The sequence below is a fragment of the Chiloscyllium punctatum genome, chromosome 44 (assembly GCF_047496795.1).
Source record: "Chiloscyllium punctatum isolate Juve2018m chromosome 44, sChiPun1.3, whole genome shotgun sequence".
NCBI classification, from domain to species: Eukaryota; Metazoa; Chordata; class Chondrichthyes; order Orectolobiformes; family Hemiscylliidae; genus Chiloscyllium; species Chiloscyllium punctatum.
Genome location: NC_092782.1, coordinates 39,107,251 through 39,132,885, shown reverse-complemented (window position 1 = coordinate 39,132,885; position 25,635 = coordinate 39,107,251). Strand labels below are relative to the sequence as shown.

The 25,635-nt window shown below is 39.6% G+C and overlaps 1 protein-coding gene across 2 annotated transcripts in view; it reads right to left on the bottom strand.

Moving 5' to 3' along the window:
* Nucleotides 1-1,862: 1,862 nt before the first annotated feature.
* The window catches only part of LOC140466900 (kininogen-2-like), a 47,943-nt gene continuing 24,170 nt past the window's right edge, over nt 1,863-25,635 (bottom strand). For both annotated transcript variants that reach the window (XM_072562695.1, XM_072562694.1), the window contains exons 5-10: nt 21,568-21,678; nt 18,667-18,772; nt 16,769-16,926; nt 15,401-15,511; nt 15,122-15,235; nt 1,863-2,185 (exon numbers count right to left, since the gene is read on the bottom strand). In XM_072562695.1, coding sequence (XP_072418796.1) covers nt 1,982-2,185; nt 15,122-15,235; nt 15,401-15,511; nt 16,769-16,926; nt 18,667-18,772; nt 21,568-21,678 — 804 coding nt within the window. In that variant the 3' untranslated portion in view covers nt 1,863-1,981. The remainder of the gene's footprint in view (nt 2,186-15,121; nt 15,236-15,400; nt 15,512-16,768; nt 16,927-18,666; nt 18,773-21,567; nt 21,679-25,635) is intronic.

Here is a 25,635-nt window from a genome sequence, read left to right as displayed (position 1 = left end):
CTTTGTCCTCTCAGCCACAGTTTAAAGGCTCACAATACTGTTGCATTGGCTTGCCATTCAGACAGACACAAAGCAGGCAGCTGACAAAGTCATGCTGGTCAGCAGCAATAAGTCAATCAAGGGAGTGGACATCTTGTTATATGACATATTGTTGCCTCAATCTCACCCCTGCATCTTGTGCAAGTAACGTATGTGGCAAAGATACTGCATGTGTTGCAAACAAATGGCCATATCTCCAAGACTAAGGGGAGTGGTCCTCAAGTGAAGTTCAGGAGGTCAGTCAGAGGGTCTTGGCAAAGATAGACAGGTAAGCTTCCAATGCATTGTGTGACAAAGCTGTTCCTTTAACAAAGTTAGGTTGTCCTTGTTTTCTTTTTCAGAGATATGTAAATGACATAGGTTCCAAAAAGTCTGAGGTTGGATGGATTTTAGGGCCAATTTGTCTACAAATAACAGATACTGCCTCAGGCAGAAGACTTTCAAGTTTTCTTTAGACACAAACCCTTGTATAATGAAAGGGGAGTGGCCAGGTCTCTCAGCTTAGCTATTCTCTGGTCTGGTTTGAATGTAGCAGTGTGAGTGTATATGGAGAAAAGCTGCTGCACCCTCTCTCTCTGACTTCATTCCTGTGAGTATTACGTTTCATTTTACCCTTTGTGCCAAGGGGTTTTTAATGGGGATTGTTGCAAGTATTTTGGAGAAGCATCATTAAGTTGGGATAGTCTGTTGGGTTTTTGGATAGGATACGTTAGTTGGTATTCTTTTTCTGTTTCTTTGTTTCATTCAGCAATCTTGTAAATAAATTCTGTTTAGTTTAAAACTAAGTAGTCTGACCAGCTGAGTCTTCTTGCAATATCCACTGTACACTTGCTTAAAACCAAATAGCAAAGTTAGGGTGTGGACTATCTTCTTGAAATGTGTTGAGGAGTCTGGCCTGGTCCATAACAATTATCATACAGCCACTCGAGGTGGTCAGGGTCAGAATCATAGGCAGTGAGGAGCCAACTACAAGGCACCTCATTTACTTAGTACTTTCCCACCCCTCGTGAGCTGTTTTCTCCTGGACTCTTGAGAGAAAATGAGGGATAAGTGAGAAATGTAAGTGGGTGGCAAAGCTGATAGGGCTGGTATAATTGGGGAAAAAGTGACGAGATGTCCTGAGTAAGTAAATAGACAGGGCAGATGTTATGCAGGATTCATAGTGTGGGGGGATTTGATGGACGAGATTGAGAAAGGAAAGCTGTTGTAGCCAAAAGTGAGTGGTAAAGCATGAGCCTTGGTTGAAAGCGTATCCAGTAGCAACAATGGAATGAGATATGGAGAAAATTATGGCACTTTCCTGAGTAGAGCATAGGAGGTCATGGACCTTCTTCCTACACTGCCAGACATTCCTCCAATAGGCTGAGACCAAACTGACGCAGGTAGAAAGCTCAAACCAGAATGGTAGGGTATATTGGCCTCCTCTGCCACAAGAGGACCTCCAGGTCCATGAGGACTCCCAAGTCCTTGTCCACAAAGTGGAGCACCAATCTCCCCTTGTCTGCCATTTTCATGGCAAATATCATAAACCATGCAAGATGGCTCAGAACTGATGGGTACACAAAAATACCTTTAAGGATGGCACCAGCACTAGGCTCCCAGAGTACTCTGGCCTTAGTGAGTATCTTCTGCTATAGGTAGTGAGAAAACTGAGCTAGCATTGGACAAGAGGAATGCCATAGCGGCATGTTAAATAGTTAATGACTAAGCATTAATAAATATGCTACGCCTCACAAAGAGAAACCTTCTTTGAAACTAAACAAAATGGACAGCCAAAATATCATAAGATTAAAAAACTATAAGCATACATTGTGCCATTCTGATCAAGGTCTTTCAGTGTTTTATTGGTTTTTGTGGCCCTCTGACCAAAAATCAAAGATTTGTTTGAAAATAAACATAAATCAAAGTTATTGTCAGTTACTTCTCCACACCTTCTTCTGTCTTACTGATCTAACTGATTAGAATCACTGATTTCAGTTGGCATAATGGGCTTAGTCTCTTTCACCGCAATCATTGGTTCTTTTGAGTTTTCGGGCTCAGCATGTGCCTCAGTTGGGTGATCAGTTGTAGGATCAACTGTTGATTCAAACGTTCTTAGCTTCTGAAGCTGCAATTCTGAAGAATTTGTTCCATTTCTGAACACTTCCTGAAAACACAAAGGTGCTCTGTAAGTTTAACATACATTCTGAGAACAAGGTGGAAAACTTTTTAGGAGTTCAATACTGATGCTTAATAAATTGCAACTTTGTATGAAGAAAAATTGCTTATGTCTGAGGAGTATCCATGAAACGTAATGTGCAATTACTAACACATTTAACAATGATGGTTTATCCATACAACAAGAATTGGATTTCCTGAGACGTCGCTCACAATAAAGCATATGATGTATTATCTCATAACAATAAGTACAGTATACAATCTAATATATAATCCATTATACTGCCACAGTGGATAAGGCCAAAAAAAATTGCTAAAATCTGACATCTCGATGTCAATCGAAAGTTAATTGATGTTGGTGAGATCAGCTTAAAAATTACGAAATCTTGTAAATTTACAGTTCAAGGTCAACGAAAACTAATTTTAATGATGAACACTGCTCATAAAATACAGAGGTATAATCTATGTTAGATATGTGATTTAAGGATCAGCAAATAGTTTTCTCCATTATAGTGCAATTACCTCATATACTTAAACACCTTAACTCATGATATTTTACAGCTGATACAACTTGAAATAACTCTACAGAGGCCTGTATCTCGTCACCAAGTCACCTTTTATTTACAAATGGAGAGTCTTTGACACTCTTCCAGCTTCCCTCAGAGCCAGCTCTGAGTGAGTAAGATGTCTGACACTCCTGGTCTTATCTGTCAACCGTGCTCCCTGAATGAACCAGATAATACCCTAGAGAATTCATATTCTATGATGTTCACCTGACCTCATTACACTACTCACCATAGACTGCAATAACAAAGTAAATATTACCTTTTAAGGTCTAAAGTAAAAATTAGATAGCAGTTAACCTTAGGCCCAGAAGGAAGCTTTAGAAACATTGGCACTAGGAATGGAATATGCCATTTAGCTCTTTGTGCCTGCTGCATCATTCAATATGATCATGGATGATCAAAATCTATTTAAATCAGCATTGAATCATTTAAAATTACCAGCCTCCATTGATTCCAGGCAAACAGAATTCCACAAAATAATGGAGAAAAAATATTGTGTCAATTCCATCATAAAAGGAAGACGGTCTTCTTCTTAAATTGCATTCCCTACAGCTAGTCTCCCACACAAGAGGAACATTTTCATGCACAAGTTTGAACAAGACTTCTTCTTTACGCAGGACCTCCAACCAACACTATACTCCAGGTACATTGATGACATTTTCTTCCTCTGGACCCATGGCGAGGAGTCACTGATAAAACTACACAGTGACTGCAACAAGTTTCATCCCACCATCAAACTCATCAAAGACTACTCTCTACTATCTCTCTCATTCTTGGACACATGCATCTCCATCAAGGATGGGCACCTCAGCACCACACTCTACCACAAACCCACGGATAAAATCACAATGCTACACTTTTCCAGCTTCCACCCAAAACAGCCATCCCCTATGGACAAGCCCTACGCATACACAGAACCTGTTCAGATGAGGAGGAATGTGGCGGGCACCTGGAAGTACTCAGGGATGCCCTCATAAGAATGGGGTACGATGCTCAACTTATCGACCGCCAGTTCCGACGTGTCACAGCAAGGAATCGTAATGACCTCCTTTGGAGACTGACATGTACTGCATCCAACAGGATACCATTCGTTGTCCAGTACTTCCCAGGAAACAGAAAACTACACCATGTTCTTCACAGCTTGCAACACATCATCAATGAGGATGAGCACCTTGCCAAGACCTTCCCAACACCTCCACTGCTCGCCTTTAGACAATCACCAAATCTCAAACAGATCATTGTTCGTAGCAAACTGCCCGGCTTTTAGGACAACTCCATACAACCTTGTCACAGTGGACACTGCAAGGCGTGTCAGAATGTGGACATGGATACCGCCATTACACGTGAAGACATCTCCCACCATGTACGTGGCAGGTACTCATGAGACTCAGACAACATTGTCTATCTCATACACTGCAGGTAAGGATGCCCTGAGGCATGATACATTGGTGAAACCGAGCAGAGGCTACGGCAAAGGATGAATGGGCACAGCACAACAATCAACAGACAGGAGTGTTCCCTCCCAGTTGGAGAACACTTTGGCGGTCCGGGACATTCGACCTCGGACCTTCGGGTGACCATCCTCCAAGGCGGACTTTGGGACAGGCAGCAGCAAAAAGTGGCTGAGCAGAGGCTGATAGCTAAGTTTGGTACCTGTAGGGATGGCCTCAACTGGGACCTTGGATTCAGGTGACCCCATTGCACTAACACACACACACACACATATATAGGTTTGTGGGGTGAATTTGTACTTGCAGAGTTACATTGTACTTTGCAGAAAAACCGCATGATTCCATGTAAGATTCTGTTAATTCATTTTTAAAATTAGAATCAGTCTAAACATTATAGCACAGACAGCAGCACAGAGGGGACCAATACATTATCTGGGCTGACACCAATTGTTAAAGTTCACTTGAGAATGTAATTTTTAAAAAAAGTTTTGCGATTTACATTTGAAAAAGTGAAACTAACATGGTCATTCTAACAGATGCGAGATTTAACAAACAATCAAGGTATTATTCAAATGTATAATTTCAGTTACATCACACTGTAAACTTTTGCTATAAATTCTGTGTCTTACAATCATGTACTCCACAACCACCTGATGAAGGAGCAGCACTCCGAAAGCTAGTGCTTCCAAATAAACCTCTTGGACTATAACCTGGTGTTGTGTGATTTTTAACTTTGTACACCCCAGTCCAACACTGGCATCTCCAAATCATAACATTCCCCTTGGTATCCATCATATGTGGACACACAAATGGTGCTGAACATTGTGTAATCACCAGTGAACATCCCCACTTCTAACCTTTTGATATATGGAAGGCCATTGATAAAGCAGCTGTAGAAGGTTGAGCTGGGAATACTACCCTAAGGAACCCCTGCAGTAATAGGCTTGGAGAGAGATAATTAACCTTCAACATGACACCATTGTTCTTTGTGTCAGGTATGACTTCAATCAATGAAGAGTATCCTGCTAATTCGCAATGATTCCAGTTCTGCTAGGGTTTCTTGATGCTGTACTTGGTCAGTCAAAGGACAGTCACATTCAGCCGTTTTGTCAATGTTTGAAAGAAGGTTGTAATGAATTAGGAGCTGAGTATTTACGACGAGCATCAGTGTACAAGTTATTCATTTGCAAATACCTGTAGTGCTTTGAAGCACTGTCAAAGAGCCCTTCACACAAAAATTAAAAGGGGTAGATTATATGCTTCTTTCCTTTCATCTGAATATGTTCACTGTTTCAGAACTGTTGTTCCTTCTGAATGCATGGTAAAAACATTCTTAAAAGTTAGGATAAACATTAAAGAAAGTTGTAGGTCTTTCATTTTTACAGCATACAGTTCAAGTACTCTTATATCACTTATAACTTGTGTTTATATCAAAAAGGATTGATGAGGGCAGAGCGGTGGACATGACCTACATAGACTTCAGAATAGTGGTCAACAAGGTTCCTCATGGTAGATTGGTTAACAGGGTGAGATCACATAGAATAGAGGGAGAACTAGCCACTTGGATACTGAACAGGCTAGAAGGTGGAAGACAAAGGGTGGTGTTGGAGGGTTGCTTTTCAGACTGGAGGCTGTGACCAGCGGTGTGTCAAAAGGATCAATGCTAGGTTCACTGTTTTTGTAATTTATATAAATGATTTGGATGTGAATGTAGGAGGTATGGTTAGTAAGCTTGCAAATAATACCAAAATTGAAGGTGTAGTGGACAGCATAGAAGGTTACTTTAGAGTACAATTGGATCTTAATAAGATGGGCCAATGGGTCAAGAAGTTTAATTTAGATAAATGTGAGGTGCTACATTTTGGAAAGACAACTCAGGGCAGGACTTCCAGGTAAAGTCCTGGGAAGTGTTGTTGAACAAAGAACCTTGGAGTGCAGGTGTATAGTTCCTTGTAAGTGTAGTCACAGGTGGATAGATAGGGAAGAAGGCATTTGGTACACTTGCCTTTATTGGTCAGTGCATTGAGTATAGGAGTTGGAAGGTCATGTGGCAGCTGGTCAGCACATTGGTTAGGCCACTATTAGAATTCTGCATGCAATTCTGGTCTCTGCACTATAGGAAGGATGTTGTGAAACTTGAAAGGGTTCAGAGAAGGTTTACAAGGATGTTGCCAGGATTGGACGGTTTAAGCTTCAGAGAAAAGCTGAATATTTTCCCTGGAGCATCAGAGGCAGAGGGATGACCTTTTCAAGGTTTATAAGCTCATGGAAAGGGTGAGTAGACAAGGTCTTTCCCCCAGTATAGGGGAGTCCAGAACTAGAGGGTATACGTTTAAGGTGAGAGGGGAAAGATTTAAAAGAGACCTAAGGGGCAAAGTTTTCACACAGAAGGTGGTGATTTATGGAATGCACTGCCAGAGGACATGGTACAAGTACAACACATAAAGGGCACCTGGATGGTTATAAGATTAGGAAGGGTTTAGAGGGATATGAGCCAATTGCTGGCAAAGAGGACTAGATTTATTTTGGATAACTTGTCACCATGAACGAGTTGGACTGAAGGGTCTGTTTCCATGCTGTATATCCCTATGACTCTATGATATGGTGCCTTTCATGTTGCAAAACCCCACACGGCACATGACAGAATCTTATCAACTTCTAATTGAAATGAAGCCATACAAGGTAATGTTAGGACAAATGACCAAAATAATTGTTTAAAAGGTATATTTTAAGGAGTATCTTAAAGGGGAAAAGTAATATAAAAAGGCTTGGTTTGAGGGAGGGAATGCAGGAGCTGAGGTCCTTTACGGATGATGTCACGGCTGCTAATGGCAGAGTGATTAAAACTGGGATATTTCAAGAGACTAGAATTGAAGGAGTGGAGATATCCCAAAACTGTAGGGCTGGATAAGGTTACTAGACATAGGGATGGTGGATTCCAGAGAGGGATTTAAACACAAGGATGAGAATTTTAAAAACAATGTGAGAAGTAACAATGGGATGTTTGAATTATTGAGCAGGTAGATATGAAACATTTCAGAAATTACACTTTTGCTATTTAAGTACAACTCCCACATTATGCAGTCTCTTGATGTTCATTTGCAGCACCTGGAATTGTCTTGGTACATAAAAAGGTGCTACCTTGCAAGTTGCGTGGGGGTGCAAACCCCATTTTGGTTATGTGTTGAATAGTTCATTCCACTCAACCTGAAAAATTCAAGTTCTTCACACTTCAAAAGTAGGGGGAATATTTTTAAGGTGAGAGTAGAAACATTTAAAAAGGATATGGGGGCAACATTTTTACACAGAGGGTGGCTAGCGTGTCTAGAATGAACTGCTAGAGGAACTGGTGGATGCAGGTACAGTTATAACATTTCAAAGACATTTGGATAAGTTCATGAGTCATAGAGTCATAGAGATGTACAGCATGCAAACAGACCCTTCGGTCCAACCCGTCCATGCAGACCAGATATCCTAACCCGATCTAGTCCCACCTGCCAGCACCCAGCCCATATCCCTCCAAACCCTTCTTATTCATATACTCAGCCAAATGCCTTTTAAATGTTGCAATTGTACCAGCCTCCACCACTTCCTCTAGCAGCTCATTCCATACACGTACCACCCTCTGCGTGAAAACGTTGCCCCTTAGGTCCCTTTTATATCTTTCTCCTTTCACCCTAAACCTATGCCCTCTAGTTCCAGACTCCCCCAACCCAGCGAAAAGACTTTGTCTATTTATCCTATCCATGCCCCTCATAATTTTGTAAACCTCTATAAGGTGACTCCTCAGCCTCCGACGCTCCAGGGAAAACAGCCCCACCCTGTTCAGCCTCTCCCCATAGCTCAAATCCTCCAACCCTGAAAACATCCTTGTAAATCTTTTCTGAACCCTTTCAAGTTTCACAACATCTTTCCGATAGGAAGAAGACCAGAATTGCAAGCAATATTCCAACAGTGACCTAACCAATGTCCTAGACAGCTGCAACATGACCTCCCAACACCTGTACTCAATACTCTGACCAATAAAGGAAAGCATACCAAATGCCTTCCTCACTATCCTATCTACCTGCGACTCCACTTTCAAGGAGCTATGAACCTGCACTCCAAGGTCTCTTTGTTCAGCAACACTCCCTAGGACCTGACCCTTAAGTGCATACCTCCTGCTAAGATTTGCTTTCCCAAAATGCAGCACCTCGCATTTATCTGAATTAAACTCCATCTGCCGCTTCTCATCCCATTGGCCCATCTGGCCAAGATCCTGTTGTAATCTGAGGTAACCCTCTTCACTATCCACTACACCTCCAATTTTGGTGTCATCTGCAAACTTACTAACTGTACCTCTTATGCTCGCATCCAAATCGTTGATGTAAATGACAAAAAGCAGAGGACCCAGCACCGATTCTTGTGGCACTCCACTGGTCACAGGCCTCCAGTCTGAAAAACAACCCTCCGCCACCAGTTCTGTATCCAAATGGCTAGTTCTCCCTTTATTCCGTGAGATCTAACCTTGCTAACCAGTCTCCCATGGTGAACCTTGTTGAACGCCTTACTGAAATCCATATAGATCACATCTACTGCTCTGCCCTCATCAATCCTCTTTGTTACTTCTTCAACAAACTCAATCCAGTTTACAAGACATGATTTCCCACGCACAAAGCCGTGTTGACAATTCCTAATCAGTCCTTGCCTTTCCAAATACATGTATATCCTGTCCCTCAGGATTCCCTCCAACAACTTGCCCACCACCGACGTCAGGCTCACTGGTTTATAGTTCCCTGGCCTGTCCTTACCATCCTTCTTGAACAGTGTACCACGTTAGCCAACTTCCAGTCTTCCGGCACCTCATCTGTGACTATCGATGATACAAGTATCTCAGCAGGAGGACCAGCAATCACTTCTCTAGCTTCCCACAGAGTTCTAGGGTACACCTGATCAGGTCCTGGGGATTTATCCACCTTTATGCGTTTCAAGACATCCAGCACTTCCTCCTCTGTAAAATGGGCATTTTGCAATGCGTCACCATCTATTTCCCTTCAGTCTATATCTTCCATATCCTTTACCACAGTAAATACTGGTGCAAAATACTCGTTTAGTATCGCCCCCATTTTCTGCGGCTCCACACAAAGGCTGCCTTGCTGATCTTTGAGGGGCCCTAGTCTCAACCTAGTTATCCTTTTGTCCTTAATGTATTTGTAAAAACCCTTTGGATTCTCCTTAACTCTATTTGCCAAATCTATTTCATGTCCCCTTTTTGCCCTCCTGATTTCCCTCTTCAGTATACTCCTACTGTCTTTATACTCTTCTAAGGATTCACTCAATCTATCCTGACTATACCTTACATATACTTCCTTCTTTTCCTTAACCAAACCCGCAATTTCTTTAGTCATCCCTATACCTACCAGCCTTTCCTTTCACCCTAACTGGAATATACTTTCTCTGGATTCTTGTTGTCTCTTGTCTGAAAGCTTCCCATTTTCCAACCGTCCCTTTACCTGCGAACTACTGCCCCCAATCAGCTTTTGAAGGTTCTTGCCTAATACCATCAAAATTGGCCTTTCTCCAATTTAGAACTTCAACTTTTAGATCTGGTCTATCCTTTTCCATCATTATTTTAAATCTAATAGAATTATGGTCGCTGGTCCCAAAGTGTTCCCCCACTGACACCTCAGTCACCTGCCCTGCCTTATTTCACAAGAGTAGATCAAGTTTTACACCTCCTCTAGTAGGTACATCCACATACTGAATCAGAAATTATTTTGTACACACTTAATAAATTCCTCTCCATCTAAACCCTTAACATTATAGCAGTCCCAGTCTATGTTCAGAAAGTTAAAATCCCCTACCATAACCACCCTAAACTCCCACATCTGACAAGAAGCGCATATCACTCTACTAAAAGCCATTTTTGCTCCTTCACAATCTACAGACCCAGAAATTAACACTGTCCTATTTCTCGACAAAACACTGCCCCAGGTTAAATTAATAGTTATGGCTTATATTTTAAGTTTAATCAAAAGACATATGTCAAAAACATATAATCAAGAAAGAACCCACTTTACTCACTACTGCAGACTTTCTGTTGCTCACACTTAAAAACAATACACTTATCTGCTTCTGTGCTGTGAACTTCACCCAAACAGTTCCTCCAAGATTAGTTGTGAATTTCACTGTTTGTTAATTGTCCCAGAGGCACGCCGATGTCCAGCGATACATGAATTCAAACAGCAAAGGTAGTAACTGTGCAGGTTCACTGCTGTGTCAGTTTCTTTTTCTCTCTCTCCTGCCTAGTTCTCCCTTTATTCCCTCACCACGTGCTTCCTTTGTCTGTTCTTCTCCCTCTTAAAAGTGCTGTTGTTTTGACTTTTTTTTCCAAAGTTCAAAAACAATGCAACAGCATATAAAACAGTAATTGCTGCTCCTGGAATTTGAGGAAATCACCTCCAACACCTAAAATACCTCAATAAAGGAGCAGCTGTTACAGCCAGAAAGTTTTCCTGTCCTCTTTCTTGGATTACCCAGAATCCCTTAATAGGAAAGGTTTGGAGGAAAATGGGCTAAACACAGGCAGGTGGGACTAGATTAGTTTGGGAACATAGTCAGCATGGATTGCTTAGACTGAAGGGTCTGCTTCTGATTCTATAAATAACTGAAATATTAGAGATATTCTAAACGTTAAAAAAATTAACATGCTAGCTACAGATATATTATTTCTTGAAAACCAAAAGAACACAATCTTAATATTAGAGCAAAGCCATTCAGGACTGACATCAGGAAGCACTTTACACACAAACAGTAGACATTTGCACATTCTCCCTGAAAAATTGTGATTGCTGGGTCATTAAAGCTTTAAGGATTCGGGTGATCGATTTTTGTTGAGAACATCAAGGGATATAAAGAAATGATGAGAAAATAAAGTGATGTTTTTTCAACCATGATCTAATTCAATCCCCTGAGGGAGTGAATAATCTATTCATGTTCTTATTAAATTAATTAATTACTAATATGTTGACAGCTGTACTTAAAGAATATCTTTTATCAAAATTCAGCTATTCCTTTCTCAGGGTACATTATGATTTTGGATACTTTTAGAAAATATTCCTTAGGTTTAAGATGAATATTAAATGATGAGTAAAGTCCAGTTGCAGAGATAACAGCAGCTACAAGAGATAAAAGGATTACCTGCATGCTGTTTGAACCTTAAATAAAAGCTGTTTACTTTGCTATTACACACAACGTTGAGTATTGCAACCCGTAATCCAACGCCAGTAGTGATTATGTTTGGAAGGTAATTTCCACAGTATTATGAGGATTCACTTACGTTTTAAAAGCATGAAAATTGTTACTCCCAAATTTCTGCACTTGTGCCAGCCAGCAACCCAAATAAGAACTAACTCGTATGTATCTGCATGGATTGCCATAAAGCTCTTGAAATGTTAAAACCCTGGTCTTGCAAACATTTAACTGACCTTATTAGAATTGTCAATCACAAGATTATCATCACTCTTATCTTCGTCACAGTCCTCCACCTGTTCAATTATATTAAATACTTTTAAGGGCTGACTTAGTTTTGCTCCACCAATAGTGCAATATGTGACCAGTACAGTGACATTAAGATAATAATCTATTGGGCATTAGTTGCAGAAGTATGGAATGGTATATATTTGCACTGCACTTCATTCACTGTTGTCAGTCATTCAATGAAAATTTCAGCATCAATATATCTTATTGGGGTTCAGGGTGGCCTTAAAGATGTACTGTATCTTTAAAAAATGGTTGAGGATAAAACAGCTTGATTCAGCAAACAAGTTACACAGGTTTTGCAGTGAATGTAGCTCTCAAGAAAAGAATCTCAGAGCAACACAATTGGAAGCCGTAGAACAAACGAATGCAGTTTCATTTATTCTGAATCTTGCAGCAGACGAGGAAAAAGTTCTTAAGTCTACACAAGGTTGCAAAAAAAGTGTGAAAAATTTGAACTTTAACCTAACAGTTTCTCCTTTGAAACTTCTCCATTGCTCTTCACTACAAATTTGGAACATCACCACAGGGAGAAAATTAAGCAAACTTTTTAAAGGTATAATCTCATTTTCTTCCAAACCTAAGTCAGCCCTTAAAAGTATTAAATATAATTGAACAGGTGGAGGACAGTGATGAAGACAGGAGTGATGATAATCTTATGGTTGGTTTTTTTTTGTAAATATATTTATTAGCAATTTTTTTTAACTTTACAAACATATAAAATTATTGAAAAAAACAATCACAAATATCAGTATAATAAAAAGAAAAAAAACACAAATTACAATACAACTACTATCTACTAACTACTAACCTACTCTAATAATACAAAGCAAACCCTAACACTGCAAAGCAACACCAAAAAAAAAGCAAAAAAAACCAAAAAAACAGATACAAAATACAGAACAGCTATGCTCGGCGCAAGGCTTCCAAACAAAGGAACGGGAGTATTGCATACATACCCGTATTAACTCGGGAGACCCCCTCCAGGGCCCAGGGCTTGACAAATCTAATCATCCTGGTTAAACAAACGCCCTAGTTAAGATAACTGATAAATCTATATCCAAATAACTCAAATAGGGCTGCCATGTATTATAAAAATTGTCTGTTGTGGGGTGCACCATGTTTGTGAAAAAGTCCAAGGGAATGTGCTCCATAATTAATTTCTACCATTCCAGCAAGGCCGGCAGGTTCTCAGACACCCAATTCATCAGAATATTCTTCCATGCACAGTGTGCAAGAATATTAAATAGTTTCTTCCCATTTCCGTCTAAAGATGGTAAATTCGGTAGACCTAAGATGAGAGATATCAGGTCTACTTTGACATGGTTGATGTTTCTAGTGAGGTCAGTTAAATGTTTGCAAGACCAGGGTTTTAACATTTTAAGAACTATATGGCAATCCATTTTGCTTTCATTTTTGATGCTTTTGGGTATATATGAAAATGCTGTTATGTTCTGGAGTTGCACTTTATTCAACTTGGGTATTCATAAAATGGCAGCAAATTAAACCAACTATGAGCAATGAAGAAAATCTACCAATAAGACCAATCGCAAATCAATTAAAATACTTTCCCTGATTTAGTTTGACTACATTTTTCCCTTTCAGTCTCCAAGTATTTATATAAATGATTTGGATGTAAATATAGGAGTCATAGTTAGTTAGTTTGCAGATGACACCAAAATTGGAGGTGTAGTGGACAGCAAAGAAGGTTACCTCAGAGTACCTCAGTGTCTTGATCAGGTGGTCCAATGCCCTGAGGAGTGGCAGATTAAGATTAATTTAGATAAATGTGAGGTGCTGCATTTTGGAAAAGCACATCAGAGCAGGAATTATATACTTAATGGTAAGGGCCTAGGGAGTGTGCCTGAACAAAGATACCTTGGAGAGCAGATTCATAGTTACTTGAAAGTAGAGTTACAGGGAGATAGAATAATGAAGAAGGCATTTAGTATGCTTTCTTTTATTGGTCAGAGCATTGATATAGAAGTTGGGAAATCATGTTGTGACTGTACAGGATGTTGGTTATGCCACTTTTGGGATATTGCGTGCAATTCTGTTCTCCTTCCTATCAGAAGGATGTTGTGAAACTTGAAAGAGTTCAGAAAAGGTTTACAAGGATTGTTGTCTGGGTTGGAGGATTTGAGCTATAGAGAAAGGCTGAATAGGCTTGGGCTGTTTTCCCTGGAGTGCTGGGGGTTAAGGGGTGAATTTATAGAGGTTTATAAAATCATGAGGGGCATGGAGAGGATAAATAGACAAAGTCTTTTCCCTGGGGTGGGAGATTCCAGAACTAGAGGACATAGGTTTAGAGTGAGAGGGGAAATATATAAAAGGGACCTAAGGAGTAACTTTTCATGCAGAGGGTGGTGCATGTATGGAATGAGCTGACAGAGGAAGTGGTGGAGGCTAGTACAATTGCAGCATGTAAAAGGCATATGAAATAGGAATGGTTTAGAGGAATATGGGCCAAGTGCTGGCAAATGGGACTAGAATAGATTAGGATATCTGGGCGGCATGGACGAGTTTGACTGAAGGGTCTGTTTCCATGCTGTACATCTTTATAACTCTATGACTCTAAAGCAGTAACTAGGAGGACAGCAATTGTGATTGTTTATTTAGTATGAAGTACCCTGCAATAAGCTGATGATGACATCTCAGTAACCCAATTGATAGCCCACATTGGAAATAGATGCCTACATGTGGTTTAAAATAAATTGTATAATATTGAGATCTGACTCCATTCCTGGAAAATCTGAAGATTAGAAGTATTTGCTGAGCATTTGAACAAATTATTCTACTTAATCTTGATGGAGCAAAAGGTTTCACAGAACCCAAAGGATCCAATTGTTCTCAAGATATGCAAGAACAATAAAGAGAAATCTGAATGTAGAAGTATTGGAATCTCATTCTAAAGCTGGCAAGATTCTGAATTTAATTTTTCTAAATTGTTTGCTCCTGAATATGGTGGACAGGTGGCTTCAGGACTAGCCAAGTTACTGTTAAATGAGATGTGGGTCTGATCCTATTTGTACTTACTACTAGGCCCACAGCAATGTGGTTGACTCTTAATTGCCCTCTGGCTAATCAAGGATGGGCAATAAATGCTAACTTAGACAGAGCTGCCCACATCCCTAAAAGAAGAAAAAGGCTACTGAGCAATGATCAGGAGCACAATATCGAGCAATGAACCATTCAAACTGAGAACTGCAAAGTCCTACTTAGAGTCCCAACCAACATCATTATGAAATCAGTTAGTTGAATCCAAACTGGGATGAAACTTAGGCTTCTCCAGGTCCACATGGTTCTGACCACTCTTAGCAGCTGAGCTGCTTGACAAAAGTCTTCTAAGGTAAAAACAATGCGTTTTGTTACGAATAGGTTGGTGCTTACCAGAACATCAATTGCATACAATGTCCAGTCTTGAGTCACATTGCATGTTAATCTGTGGTATAATAGCTCTCCAAAGATATCAAAGTTTTGCTTGGTTAAACAGACAGCAGAGCCCTAAACAAAATAGATATGTCAGATCAAAGTACAATGCTAATGATAAACTGGTGATAAAGTAAGCTGTCACTGACCAAAGTCAAATTCACTTTGAAATAGCATCCCATGATATCTGACTCAAAAATGCAACCCACTATTGTAAAATCCACATAATAAACTACTTACTGCTGTTGCTGGGATCTTTGGTCCACATATGTCTGGTTCTGTGTCATTATTGTTTAAACAGGTGGTTTCAATAAGTGTAAAATTCAAAGTGATTTCCTCTCCTACAGAAGTCTGTGAAAACAAGAGAGCAGGAGTGAAAAATCTTAAACTAATTATTGAAATATCATTCACTGTCATTTAATGTGATCATGTGATTGTTTTCTAATTATTGCATCCAAAGATAAGACATGTTGGATGCTTCTTGCTATTTGGACTATTTCTTGTTACATTATGATGTCAGAGAAGCTTGGAAATAATTAGAAGAGGTTTATTGATTTTAATATATTATTTGAAATCAGCTATCTACACAGTTTTGAATTCTATTGTATAAATAACATTGATATCCCTTCCCCTCTGGCTCTGAGTAAATCCACTGCATACTGTAGTGCTGAGCCATAGAAACTTTGAAGATTCCGACTGTAAATTCTTGCTCTCTGTATTGAGGTAATAAAACTTAGCTGGGTAGCAGTAGGTAAAGCACAAATTGCTATAATTCACATTCTTAACTGAAATATATATAAACTGTAATACATATTGATCTCTGCTGGATCAGATGGAGCTCTGACCAGTTAAAGCACAGGCAATGTTTCACATGTTTGAAGAGCATGCCAATCCACAGTGGCATGGTTTATGAATGAATAATGGCAAGAATGACTGCAGCAGACCATTACCTACTTAATGCTTTCTAAAATCTGTAATAAATTTACTTAGATATTAAATTATTTACTTCTTTTTTCTTGTAATAGGTTCTCAGCTTTGACAATTTTCTGGTTTTCTCAATGTATATTGCTATGTCTAATACTCTTGTGATATTTGATGAAATCTACTGGCTGAAGCCATATTACAGGTCTTATACAACACTGTTCATGTAAGTTACGTATCTGCTGCTTACTAATAGCAGAAACTATATATTAAATGCTATATACATTACAATAGTTAATGTATTTACATTTTTGCCTAATTCCTAATAGACTTAGAAAGACTACACTTTTTGAGGATACTGCTAACCATTAGTGTTTAAAAATAATAAAGACAGAAAATACTTTGTACTATGGACAACCTCATTTAAAGTTTGAAGTGAAAACTATTAATTCTATACACTCTGTCATTCAGATTTTCTGAGTACTTGTGAATCTGTATTTTAAAAAAAGTAGACTCCATGCTAAGTGTCTCTATATCTGAATATATCTTATTATTAAAATAACAATGTAATGACCTTGTTGGGAATTGCACTGTTTATTTTGAACTTATACAGTCAGTTCTGGGTTCAACGATCTATAAGTAAATCAATGATGAAGGCAAGGTCAAATACATAGTCACATGCTTTACCTCATGTTCTGCTGAAAGAACTCGAGCCAAAGCAAATTTGTAAAGCTGCCCACTGTTGTCATTGAATTTAGAAATGGCATACTCTACAGATCTGTGTACTCTTGAGTCATTCACCCTCAAAGGCAGGAGGCAACCGACACATGAAACCCCATCAACATCTAGAAAAAACATTGTTTATTAGAGGATTTTCAATCATATTTTTAAAAATGCAATCATTGTTTACTCCTTTAATGGAGCAAAATTATTCAGAACTCAATCTTGCTGTTGCCCCTAAACTCATACAAGAGTGTCAAATGTTGGCAGATTTACTATATTCATTGTCTGAGCACCTTCTTTCTAAAGAAAGATAAAAATAGTGAATGAATGGATAAGTGCACTTTATTTCTCCTCTGAAGTATAAGAATAAACCATTATGTAAGAATGTTTTGTACTCAAGATTTTCTATTCAATTGGATGCATGTTTACAGTATATACTATTCTGTTACAATAGAAAATTTCTCACGAAATTGCTCATGGTAAATTAGGGATATGTAACAGTAACAACAAGATATGTACATTAAATAATATACATGTATCATGTACTGCACGTTTTCGCTGTGATGAAAACTTTGTGAAAGGTACAAAGAGACTACTTTGAAGAAAGTTAACCTTTGCTCCAAGAGTTTAATGTATGGATCTTAAATATGATTGCATCAGAGTAGTAGTCCACCCTTCTGCCTACAAATAATCATCTGTGGCTAAAATGCTCTAAACAGCCACACCTTGAGTTCAAATGGTGGTTAATTATTGTTGCCAAAGGAAATTTGGAAGAAAAATACTGCACTAACCCACACAGACCACACACAAAGAATACGTTCAGTTACAATAAAGACCATCTGGTATTCTATCAGAGGTGTACACATGATGTGCCTAACACACTATAGTCTGACAATGTACACAATGAGACAAAAGGTAGACCATTTAGGTTATGGCAAGAAATCTAAGAGAATTATGAAATGTCAGCAAGACCTTTCTTGACATTGGGAACAAGAAGCTGCATTTTCCAACATAGTTCCAACATAGTTGCCATTCACTAGCTCCTTGCTAGTGAATGGCAAGGACACTTTGCACAGATGGACTAAACTGCTCAGGGCTGCTTACTTGCTCTCTTAGTGCTCACTCATTTTGTGCCTACACAGATGCTCACAGATCCGTGACTTGCCTTGTCTTTTTGTGCTTTGCCCCCTCATTCAGAGCTTAAAGGTTTACAACACTTGCCATTTAGCATGGATGCAAAGCCAGGCAGCTTCTCACACTCACCAACAGGCAACAATGAGGACATATCATTGTTATCACCAATCTCACACAAGTTGGCATAGGCCAGCAGCTTCTGCAACAAACATAATGCACATGCTTCAAGCAAATGGCTATGTCTCAAAGTCTAAGAATAGTCCTCCCTGAAACCCAGAGAGGCACCAGTCAGTCTGAGAATCCTGGCACAGTAAGACAAGATCAGTTTCCAATACCAGTCCCAGGGGCTTAGGCCTGGTCAGGTGTCTGGATGGAATAGTTACAGTTCGGGAAATGAGCCAAAGTCATTCTGTGGGTCCACTGCAACCCGTCTGGGGAGCAACTGTGCAGATATCAGGCTGGGGCCTGGACACCCATCACTCAGGGCTGTATGGCTAGGTTGCATAAGGAAGTAAAGCCCTGTCAGTTCAGAGGGTATGGAACTAGGCTGCTCTCTGCGTGCATATCACCATTCAACCTTTGATTTGAAAATGGGACTTTTTGATCTGGACACCGGGAATTTTCTTATTGTCAATCTTAAACAATTCTCCCAACCTTCTCTCCAATGCCCATTTCATTCAAGCTTGCATCCTATCTGTCTAATCTATTTATTTATAGATGCATATTACCTTCATCCTTAATCAGCTGAAACAGCTGACATTTGGGTAATCCTCTGATCTGGCCTTTAGTTTCACCAGCTAGAAACAGAACTTCTGCATAGCAGTGTCCGAGAACCTTAGGTTATTAGAAACACAGGGTTATATAGGTATTACTGCATGATAAAAGGTTGTTCAATCAGACTGATACTCCACAGACAAACAGTGAACATTTCTGCTGGCAAAAAAATCATGTTGTCAAAATAGAACATCGCCTTTCTCAAGAGAACCATTATACAGATTTTATTTTCTTAAAGCTCTACAGAAAATTGACCAGCTCTATTCTTGACAGGGATGCTTCTAAACAACTGTCTAAAAACATGTGACGATTGCATTGCCCTGCACAAATACCTGTGCCATTGGAATGGGTGTAACCACCTATTTTGAGAAGTTGATCATCTGTGAAATTGCAATAGGGCAACTTTGTGCAGCATTTGGTCATACAGCTTCAACAGGCAGTTTTGGAGAAGCTCTCATGTAGCCTATCTTCATAGGTATAACACAAACTGGTTCCTAATTACATGCTGAGTTTTCCAGTGGCAGACTTGATCTGTTGTGCTTTTCCAGTGCCACCTTACTGTCCTCTTGAACTGTCCTACCTGTTCACCTTCCTTCTCACTTACCGCCTCCCCTCCAACCTATCACTATCACCCCACACCTGTATCTACCTATTGCCTTCCCAGATATCTTCACTCCACCCCCACCCCCACCCTCTTTTTTTTATGTCTCAGCCCCCTTTCCCCTATCATCTCCCCAATTCCGGATGAAGGGCTTATGCCCAAAACGTCAACTCTCCTGCTCCTTGAATGCTGCTTGACCAACTGTGCTTTTCTGGCACCACACTTTTCGACTTGGGCTCCTCAGATAGGGTTGTTTGTGCTGGGTTCAAGGATGCAAAGTAAATTAAAATAATTGATGCTATGGTTCACAAAAACCTCTATGCCATCAGAAAAATATCTAGTAATAATTGTCACATTGGTGCTGGAAAAATTCTCCCTCTTCACTACTCCTCTACAGCTCATGCATCCAACGTTATTGGGTTTATGTCCCGGGGTCTGATTGTGCTCTTTCACTGGCCGTTACCCATGGGTTGAAGTACCAGTGTGTGTAGTAACAGCTTGCGGAGACACAGGCCCTACTCTCTAATCTATGCCCTTGAGCATATAACTTTCTGAACTCCTCCCCCTCTGCTCATTTAAAAGATGACTGCAAAATGGCTGATCTTTCACCTTGGAGAGCTACCTTGCTTCAAACTTCACTGCAACACTGCCAGTTTTCACTGGTCAGAGTTCTGGTTGCCCATGATTTCTGTTCACCATTCACTTAATCCCAAAAGATATGTTAAATGATGTTAAGGAGAATACAAATGCCTTCTTTACAATCTTAATTGACCTCCTTAAATGTTCAGATGGGTTTGCTGCACCTCTGTCTTCTCACTGGACATTTAATACTACTGTTGGTTTCCATGGTTGGGATTCTAACTCATGAACTTTCTTGCCATAAATCTTACTTTGACAGGTGTCACTGAAATCCACCCCTTGTGTCCTCATACACAGATTAGGGAAACAAATTTTCTTGGGTGGGCATGAATTTCTAAATTGACACAACAATATCAATTTTGAAACATGCTCTTGTTTAATTCAACAAATCATTTCAAGATAACTTCCAGACAGAGGTTTTTTGTATCTTTTAATCTAGAATTAACCCACAAATTGGATGGTGAGGGCATCAAAGGCAGAAGGAACAAATAAATAAGATTGCCTTAAAATTATTTTAATGACATTTTATTGAATGCAGGGAACAATGTAGATTGGTTAAGAAAATACTGAGGTTAAAGTGAAGCAAAATAGAATAGAGTGAATTAGTAAGATGATTGAAAGTATACACTCATTTTGCAGGGATCTGTGAAGAAGTGAGAAATTAGGTCATGAGCCAGTCAAGTTGGGGTTCTGGGAGGGCCGGTTTTGGGGCGGAGATTGTTGGCTGAGGCAAGAGGCAGGATCAAACTGATCTGGCCACCTTACACTTGGATGTCCAGCCACATTCCTGTCAGTCAAGGAATGTACCACTGCTCATATGAGGTGTACCTATGTGCCAAAGGATCATGTCGAGGCCAAGGCAGTCTTCATGTTCTGGATCAATTAATATTCAAACATAAGATTTTGTTTTGTTTTCTTTTATTTTGGCTCCCATCCACTTCTTTGTGGGGGCAGGGTTAATGCTTACTGGATGAAAGCAGCCTCAGACAGACTTCAGGCCCCTACATCTTCGATATGCTCTGGGTGGTGAAGGTACCTCTCATTGTCAGGGTTATTAGGGAATCTCCCTTTTGATCCCATAGAGTTTGTCAAAGTTAAGATTTGAGGTTCTTCATGAACATGCTATTATATAACTGCAAAATCCCACGTCATTATTCAGTGCCGATTTTTATATCCCTTTGTGTTGATTTCATATTTTAATAACAAATCTAACCCCAATCCTTCAGCAGCTTCATTATCAAAATACAGGCCATTTTTCAGTCTGAGTTAAAAGATTAAAGTGATGACTTGTCTGAGAAAACCTTGATTGACTGGTCCAGGATTAACAACATGAATGCAGTTTACTTCCACTGTGTCACCAAGAATGTTCACTTCCTTAGCCTTCAATGCCAATCAGGTTTGGAACAGCAAATTCTTAATGCTTACAGTAATATTTAAAGAAACATTCAGCATTGATATGCCTACTGGTGACATCCATAATGTTAGTTACCCTATCCTGGTTTATTTCAATTGGCATAGTTTATTTCTTATCATTTATTCTCAACTGTGTTGAATATAATATTCCATAAATCTTCAAGAGCACTGCTAATTACACATTAGTTACACATGAACTTACTGCTTCATCTGTGGCTTTAAGTGGACAATTAGACCAAAGTTCATTTACGTCCTCTTGACATTCAGTCTCCTGAATTTGAAAATGTACCCAGTACTTCTTTCCTATTACCACCTGAAAAAGCAAATCAGAGTCACCAGTTGTTTTTATGAAGTCAAAAATCTGCAATTGGATTTGTGGACACTGCCAGAAGGTAGTGCAAAGAAACAAAATAACTGCAGATGCTGGAATCCAAAGTAGACAGGCAGGTGGCTGCAAGAACACAGCAAGCCAGGCAGCATCAGGAGGTAGAGAAACCACTGTTTCAGGTGTAACCCTTCTTCAGGACTCAGGGTGGATGTAAAGGGAGCTGCAGATAAAGGGGATGGTGGGGGCAGGGTGTTGATTCACTAAGTGCATGTCTGAGGGAAGCAAACGACTTCTTCAAAGTGGGCATCCTTTGAAGAGACTTCACAGTGGAACAAACGTGGTTAGATATGCTGCTTGCATGTTTTCATTTATTATAATTCGTGCATTAAAAATCCCAGTGATGAGTGCATCACAAAAAACATTGCCTTTAGTGTTAGCACATTGTTTCAACATGAGTAATGCAAGACTCAACTGCTTTAATTCTTTGCTAGATAGTATGCATACAGGCAAATGAAATACTGCCTGTATTTCTATCTGGAAACTCTAGACACCTATCACCCCCATGCAATTGCACTGATTTACACTGTCTCCCAGTTCCCCTAATGCCTCCAATTTAAAATTCTCATCCAAATTGTTATGTACTGGTGGCCTCACCTCACCCTATCTCTCTCATCATCTCCAACTCCAATACCGTCCAAGAGCCATGCCATTAACTCCAGTCACCTGTGCACACCTAATCCTTATGTTGCAACTTCGACAACCATGTCATCAGCCTTCTATGATCTAGCCTTTAGAATTTCATGCTTAAACCTCACTGTTTTTTTGCCTTACTCACCTCCTTTAAGACTCTTTTTAAATGTCAATTTTTATCTGATCATGTTTCTATAAAGTATCTTTGGATATTTGTCTCTGCTAAAGGCTCCATATAAATGCACGTTCTATTTGGTAACGAACTCTGCATTTTCTAGCAGGAGTGACTGTACAATATTAAAAACTCGAGTTGATTTTTCCATCCATTGCATTGATAGCACTCATAGTTACTGCCCAATAAGAATAACTGCTGATGTCTGCTGTTTCCACAAATCCGGACGACACAAGTTTTCTGTTCAACAACAGTAGCTTTATTATCGGACAGCCACGAGAGATTCAAAGCGTCACTAACATACCCAAGTGTCTAATTGTAGCGGCTCTTCTTCACGAATCTCTGCCTTACACCCAGAGACAGTATTTTTTATAAGAATTGAACAAAGACTTATCAGTCACATGGATGATTGACATCACATAACTTAAAGTAGGCAATTATGATTTTACAAAACCTGATGAATGTCGGTGTCCTGAAATAATGTGTGAATGGACCATAGAAACCGATTATTGTACCTTCCATGATTATGTGTTAATGGAGGGGAATTAAGGCAGAAAGGTTTTTGCCTGCTACAAATAGGGAACTCACAGACCTATGCTAATATGAAGGAGAGATAACTGAAGGATTCACATACCTATGCTAATATGGAGGTGAGGTAACTGGGAAATTCACATACCTATGGAGGGGAAGTGAGACAATGGGAGAGGGAGGCAGCTAGCTAGGTTGGGGCCAGGACTATTAGCCCTATCTGGAAAGGACAAAGGTCTTGTCTAGGCTTACTTGCGTGGAATGGGGAAATCCACATGTGTGTATTTAAAGAGTGCAAACTTTCAGTTGCTGTTGCAGTAAGTTAGGGATGGTTAGGGATCTTTAACCCTAAAGTTCCCAATATGCCCTGGAACTGAAGCAAAGCATGGAACTGACACCCCTGTGATATTTTAACTTCCGCCCAACTATATGACTTGAACTAACCTGGTCCACCTAGTCTGCGAGAATTATTTAGATATCACTCCTCTCAACACAACTGTCAAGGATAGGTTAATTTCCTGTCTTCCTCCTTTTCTGAATTTCTCTCTGTCTCCGACCTTCAAATTCACTTGAGAAAATCTCAAATCAATTCAGCTTCCTTATTTTCCTATCTGAAAATTTCTGGATTTACATATTTTAAATTGGCGTCAGTAAACAGAGGACTGAGTTCCTGATTTTACCTAATTCAAATTAACTAAAACACCTAAGCAAAGTCAATGCGGTCCTTGTCTTTACACATACATGCACTTTCATGATGACCTCATCAAGATTCAACTTCAACTTTAACTCGATAGCTTGAGCAGCAAACCGAATTAAGTTTCCCAGCCAGTGAACTTAATGAGAAAAAATAACAGGACCCGAATGCACCCAAAGAGATCTAGCTTTTTAAAATTCTTTTGTAATAACAGAAAGAGTAGGGAAATCTTAGATCTTCCCTTCTACGAACTCTGCCAAAGCAAAATCTTTTCCCCACTCACAAGACTTACCTGATCTTGATGGCTGGCATCCAGGCCCCATAATCTTCCACTGTTTCACAGTAGATGGTTGGAATGAGAAGTCAACTAAGGATTTAATGCAAGCTGGGTCTCATTTCTGGAGCAACAAGTGAGCTTCCAGTTCAAACTGCAGTTCACCCATTAAAACTGGCACAGGGTGAAAATTAAGCCCAGAATCTTGAATATTTAAGAATAGCCAGTAAGCAAATCACCAATCTGCAAACTTCTCCAGATATCTTTAAAGTACTTACCTCCTGGAAAAACATAATCTCACAGTTTTTAGATCCCTTCTTAAGAAAGTCATACTAGAGAAACTCCATATTTATATTATATTTTTATTTGATATTACATCTGTTGTTATTTTATCCAAATATTGAACATGTGATGACACATCTCCAGGGCAAGTGGGACTTGAACTAAGAGGTAGGATACTATCACTGCACCACAAGAGCCCTAAGATTCAGCTCTCCCTTACACAACACTGAACTGGAGGTTTAGCCTCAGTACTGCTGCTCATACCGCACAACACGACTTAAACCAATAACCCTGTGAATCAGGGGCACAGGTGCTACCAAGTGAGCCATAACTACAGACTACTTAGTATATCCATATACTGATGTGTTCAAGTGGACAGGATCAGATTGCACAAAGATTTAACTGACAAAATAATGCACTATACAAGTTTTTTCTCTTAACATTTATTTCTCACACTCTTTCAAGTTGAGAGGTCAGCCAAGAATTTGAATCTCATATCTGCTGTGGAAGCACTGTCAGCTAACACACAATTTCTCATAGAAAAAAATTCAAGTTTGCATTCTGTAGTTTATGAAAGATTACCCAAAATGTAAAAAATTAAAACTGTAAATCTAAATCCTACAATTGCATAGTAGATCAAGATAGTATACAACATTTGTATGTGTACTTTATTGATTATCTCATAGGATTGGATTTAATGGGGTGCTGAAGTCTCTGTTCTGGTGAAAATGTTAGAAGTGAGCCCAATCCCACTCCAGTGGCCTGCCCTGTGGTCACCTAAAGCCTTGGGCACTGTTAATTACTTTAAGGGGGATATCCCCACCACTTCCCATCTGCAGAAGAGGGTCTGCCTCAAAATAAATGCCAGTTAACTCTCTGACTGCAGCAGTACTACTAAGAGCAGGGTGAGAGGAGCAAGTATAATGCTGAGGAACCTCCAGTCGCCATCCAACAACTCATAAGATGCAAGTTTCTAAGCTGGACACTTAGCATGTGCCTCTCCTGCCACTATTTAAATTCCAGTGATGGTAGAATGAGATCCTTGTGACTATTAATTGGTCCATGGATGAGCAGGGCCAACCGATGTTTGACCTGTTGCTGATAAAATTGCACTGAAAGTCAATATTACTGAACGAGCTATCATAGGATCCTGTACAGTTAATGGGACCACTGCCTGCAAACTCACCAATGGGAAGTTGTAATATCCAATGCATGGAATTTTACTGCATAGAAGGGACCTTTTTGTCCACAGTACCTGCACTGACATTTTGAAAGAGTTATGAAGTCCCACATCCTTGTTTT